This window comes from Bremia lactucae, linkage group LG13 (genome assembly GCF_004359215.1).
Source record: "Bremia lactucae strain SF5 linkage group LG13, whole genome shotgun sequence".
NCBI lineage: Eukaryota > Oomycota > Peronosporomycetes > Peronosporales > Peronosporaceae > Bremia > Bremia lactucae.
Window position 1 is genome coordinate 2,219,929 of NC_090622.1, and position 5,916 is coordinate 2,225,844.

The 5,916-nt window shown below is 47.6% G+C and overlaps 1 protein-coding gene across 1 annotated transcript; it reads right to left on the minus strand.

Moving 5' to 3' along the window:
* Positions 1–4,518: 4,518 nt before the first annotated feature.
* On the minus strand, positions 4,519–5,691 carry CCR75_007547 (uncharacterized protein; the record flags this gene model as incomplete). Its single annotated transcript, XM_067965606.1, has 1 exon — positions 4,519–5,691. The coding sequence occupies one exon, from the start codon at positions 5,689–5,691 to the stop codon at positions 4,519–4,521; it is 1,173 nt and encodes a 390-aa protein (XP_067823188.1).
* Positions 5,692–5,916: the final 225 nt, after the last annotated feature.

Genomic DNA, 5,916 nt, shown 5'->3' on the forward strand with positions numbered 1-5,916 from the left:
TATTTAATTCTATTAAATATAAATCAGTCTGAAATTTACTACCTACTTGGTAAGTGCGCACGAGGAGACGGATTACCGCTCCCGTGACGTCACTTCACCAGAGTTCTTAGTGTGTTGGGTGAGGTCGCTTGCGCGCCCACCACAACTACCTCACTGCACGCAAGAGAAGCAGGTGCAAACCGCTTCCTCGCTGTGCTAGGGTGTGTGCTTAAGTAGAGCGTGGCCGCATTACGACGTGCCCGCCTACACTTGGTAGCACTTGAAATCCTTCCCACGACCCGCATCTCTGCGTGTGTACGTGAGGATGAGCCTCAACATTGATTGGGCTCATTTTCCCCACCTCTCCGAACATCATCGGGAGGTGGCAGGGCTAATGGCGCAGGGACTTGGTGAACAAGCCCTGGCCAGGCTCCTGGGTAGTCCTCCTGAGCAACATGTTGCTCAGTTGGAGCAGTTTGAGGCATTTGTGCTCGGACAGCGGAGGGCCGCGTCCGAGGCACAGAGCCATGCTGCGGCGGAGTCCGTCACTCAGACTCAGGATGAGCTGAGGCATGAGCAGGCTCGGAGCGAGGCTCTCAACAGGACTGTTGAGATGCTCTCTGCCCGGCCGCATCAGCCGAGGCCCATTCGGATGGACCCGCCCAAGTTCGATGGAACTGCGGCGCACACGATTGTCCACTGGCTTTTAGCCGTGGAGCAATGCGGTGTCGCCCAGCTCATCGAGGACGACAGCCGGATGGTGTCGTACGCTATGTCGCATCTGCGCGGTAAGGCCTCAGAGTGGGCTTACTCGGCGCTTATGGCGGACAGAAAAGCGGTCCCTACATGAGCGATCTTTAAGGAAAAGATTCGCGCCATGTACCAGCCGCGCGAGCAACGAAGTGTTGCTTCAGGCGTGCTTCTGTGGAACGCGACAGGCGAAGCGATCTCTGCAAGAGTATGTGCAAGAGATGCGCTCGCTGTCGGCGTCCATAACCGTAGGTCCGATTCCGGAGCACATTAAGGTGCCCACGTTTATGAACGGACTACGGCATGGCCCATCGCGACAGGCCATTTTCAGATAGGTGCCGTCGACGATGGAAGAGGCAATTCAAATTGCCTTGGTTGAGGGGCAATCCTACAACAGTGATTCGGCGGCAGCTTGGTATAAGCCGTCGGCCGAGAGGTCAGATGCCACTCCCATGGAGTTGTGCAATGCAGACACGGCTCGCTCGTTAAGCCGAGGACGGGCTGAGCGCAATGGAGTCGCACCAGCGTCATTTAGACGCTGTGTTGCAGACTTTAAAGGACGAGAAGTTTAAGGGAGTTCAGGTAGAACTCGCCTTCAGCTTTAGTGACTTCTCTTGTAAAGAGAAGTTCACAGTGCTAGGTATGAAGAGTCCGTATGACCTCAACCTAGGCATGCCATGGTTGGCAAAGTACTAACCATGGATAGACTGGCGTACACACACAAAATCTACGCAGGATATTGGAAAGGATGTGCTCTTGCGAGAGGCGTATGCAACTGATGTCGTGTTAAACACAGTTGAGGGTGCGTTGACGGGATGTCAAACGTCACCAATTCCTACCCACTATGGATTTTACCTTAGCGGGATCTGCTCGAAGGCCTCGCTTCCCAATGAAGAACCCTAAGAAAGGAATTTCTTCTGCGCCGAAAATGCATCTAGAGGCATTGGTATACAATTTATTTGTCCGCATACACTCGAGCACTGCTCGCAAATACTCTTTGCGGTTTTCCATATCCGTATGACCCTGTTCCGCACGACTGTGGACAGTTCTGTCACCAAAATAAGGATGTGCGCAACCTTGATGAGGGCGGAACAGTTGCGTCACTAGACGATTAAATGTTGCCGGGGCGTTGAAAAGCCCTTGCGTTTGGTACAGGGCACGAAAAAAGGAGGGCATGCCCTTGGAACATGCATCTTTGCGCGCATTATATTAATTTAATAATCAAAATAATCAATTAATTTAATTGATTGACACTACTAGCGTAGATGTAGTGGATTAGTTGAGATATAACGATCATAAGACCTTTATTCTGTGCTTCACAGATATCAATAATTGACATCAATATTGTATATTCAACGTAAACCATTCATGAAATCATCAATGCTAAAATCTTCTCCTATGCTACTACTAGCTAAAGGGTTGTTTTTGACATCATTTTCTGCATCAAGGTCACTAATACCATTCTCATAGGTTTCAAAGGTTTAATTGTATTAAATATAAAAACCTATTTCTACAAATCAAAATGTCATCTCTATAGAAAACACTTAATATGTATTACGAGCGTATCTAGATACCTCGCGTAACGGATGACGCTAGGCGTCATCCCTCCTAATGTAAATGCACCTATGTGGATCACATACTCAAGGGTTGGTCACAGACTCTTGGGTACCGATTGATACCCTTCGTATTGATGTGCCCAGCTTGGTGTTTTCTTATGAAAAGGAGCACCAGCTGAGGCCTCTTCGCTATTCTCAAATGGACTACAGAAGTACCGTTGTGAGAAGAAATAGGGAGTACAGTACCGCCCATGATTTCTTTCACACAAAAGCGGGCGAAATTAATTCGCTGCGACCGCAGTTTCATCGCATCGGAATGCGGATGAATGCGGCTCAGGAATTCCGCCTCGTATTGGTCGGGCTTTCATTTGAACGCAAAACGACCGGGATCGGGAAAATACGCCCAAGCGATTTTCCCTGGGCCCTCCATGATTTAAAGACGCCATAATAATTATGTCCGTCTACAAGAGCGCGCTCTAGGAGCAACGCTCTTGGCCCGTTTAAACGAGGCCATTTAGATGGAGGGCACTCTTTGGAATGCCACCCGTCACATAACCACGTTCTAAACGACTGGCTTGTGACACCGACTGAGCACGTTCACGTGTCCTCGGCGGAGCTTTAGGCTCTGAATCCTCTATGTCAGAACCGTTATGGATTATGGTCTGAGCATAAAGCGTTGTGGTTATACCCAACGGAGAAGCGGCTGTGCCTTTATGGGCAGCGCTCATTACCTGTCGCTGCGCTTTCCAGCGCAGACGACGAGACAGCATTCGTAAATGCTGCTGTCTCCATGTTGTGAGCCATGAGAGAAGTTTGGGTTGGCAATAATGCCGCATCATCATTCCTCATGAGCTCGTTATCCGCATCACTACTATGAGCTGACGGCAACGGTGTCGACTCATTGTAGTCGACAATGAGCGACGGATCATTATCCTCACTATTAAAGTGGATGTATCCTTTAGCCCTGTTTACGCAACAGCAGCACTGGCTGTCGGCGTTTCGACGAAGGCATTTGACACGGCCGGCGAATTAACGCGGCGCGTGAGCTTAGTGTGACGTTGAGTGGGCGTCTTCGCAGATGACCCACCAACGTGGCCCCTTTTTTGAGGTGGCATCTTTGGCGCCGTGTATGGAAACACAGGTCGCTCGAGTGATTGAGTGAACTAGCGGCTCGTAAAGCTGCTCGCATTTCCTCGCTCCTCTTTGACGAATTCAAACTGTATATTCGTTCTTGAAGGGGAGGATGGTGTAACGGGCTTAAGTTGCCCAAATGTTACACATTCCCCGTTAAGTACACTTGGTGTGCTGAAGGGGATGGTCAATCACTAAATAATAGTCATTAGACCCAGCACTCGAGTGTGGTTCATATTTGTGACCAACCCTTGTGTATGTGATGCACATGGGTGTATCACATTAGGAGGGATGATACCCAGCGTCATCCGTGATGACGGTTAGCGTCATCCGTTGCGCAAGGTATCTAGAAAGATACGCTCGCAATACATATTGAGTGTTTTCCCTAGAGATGGCATTTTGATTGGTAAAAATAGGTATTTATATTGAATACGATTAAATATAAATCATTCTAAAATCTACTTCCTGCTTGGTAAGTGCGCACAAGGAGCCGGATTGCCGCTCCCTTGACACTTAACAAGAGTACTTAGTGCGTTGGGTGAGGTCGCAAACGCGCCCACCGCAACTTTCTCACTGCGCGCAAGAGAAGCAGGTTTAACAGCTTTCTCGCTGTGCTAGGGTGTGTGTCTAAGTAGAGCGTGGCCGCATTACGACGTGCCCGCCTACATTAATGTTCTCTAGTCAATTCATGGTTCATGGCGTTCTAGATAGGACGGAACGCTTTTTGATCAGAAGGTGAGCTGATTTTTTTATATGCAAAATACCACACCCAAATCACCCATGGCCACTCCATAAATAGTGTCATATATTGATTGTACACCCGCATTTACTGTAAATATTGGTGTTGAGCTTTTGGACCTCAAACATATTAATTATATTACATTACACTGGTTTATAGATATCTTGCACGTTTACTATGCAGCTATGTTTTCAAGTTTAAGCGTATATCTACCGATAACAAGGGTAACGGCCAGATTTACGAAGTACTCTTGGGTTAAGCCACATTGATAAAAAAATCGTAGATCGGGTTCAGGACATGACAATGTAATTAGTGAATTTACTCCCTTTGTAGCTAAGTGCTACCGGTGAAGAAACTCAAGATTTAGAATTCACCTGACGAACTTGGTGTTGATGATGCTATGCTGCCAGAGATAGAACTCATTTGGGAAGTGCCACTCGATTTGTGCGCGTTCTGGTAAGCATGACGCCCGTAGACAAATTGACATCGAGCGGCTTCCAAAGTGTCTAATTGATTAGCATCAATCAAGCATTTGACGCAGAAACTTAATTTTGACTGAGTGAGTTCCATATCAGGCGATATGAAGCTCAACTTCTTAATGACTTTGCACGACCGACAGAGCGCTCCGAAGCACAACTTGCACGTCAGTTTTCCTACATTCCTAAGCCTTGAGGTTTTGATTAATTTGGAGCAAGTGATGCACACTGGCTCCCAAACGGGAGTTCCAAGCTCCCTCCGCTCGGCATGCTTCAAATCTAATAGACACGCAATTTTTTTCATCTGGCCACAGTATGAATAATTTATACCTGCCATCGTGGCGTGCACCATACAAGTCATTGCCATCGAGGGTTTGATGTCACCTCTGGGATTGAGAATAGACGTACCGCGGCAATCCGTTTTATCGGGTCCTTCTTGTCGAAAGATGCCGCATAGTGCCATATTTCCACGGATCCGGCCTGGCCGTTCAATTGTTTGTGGAAAATTGACCGAGTGAAGCAAGTGATAGCCTATACGTTCCCCATCGTCGTCGTAATGGATGCCCGTGCTTTCGACGTAGACATAGTCGCGATTGCGCACAATGCCCAGAAAGACTGCTGGCATATCAATTTCAATCCACTTGACAACAACCGCCCGAAACGGATCCTCTTCACTCGGCTCGACGATCGTCGCGAGGACGGAAGCAGCACTAAAGTCATGCAGATATGATGCCTTAATTCGCATCGACTCAAGCGTAGGACTGACAAGACCAAACATGATTTCGTCCAATGTCCCGACGAGTGGGCCCACCATTAGTCCAGAAATCATATTGACAGCTGCATTAACAGGTTTGCGCTCCATAAATGTCTTTACGGGACCAGCGGACGCGCATTCTTTCCAACAAGCTTGATCGATGGTTTTGTTCATCTTAAGATAATTTTTATACTCTTCAATTTTGGCATGCACAAGCGCATCAGCGATTTCCAGAAGCTCCATTTCGTCTTCGCTAGACAGTCGCAAGTTCCCAAAAGGATTCGTGGTAAATCGTTTGCTGCTCATTTGGCCTTGATAAATTGTAAAGTGCTAGTGGAATATTCTTCCCATCTTGAACTATCATATTGATAAATTTATGATTATGATAAGGCGATCATCTCTCGCAACCAGCTGTTGGGCCACATGCGCCGATCGCGTACTACAAAGAGTATGAATTAACTGTCGCCAGCTCTCTAACGTTAGATGATGTGCCGACACAGTCGCTTACTACAGAAAAGGGATTCTACATTT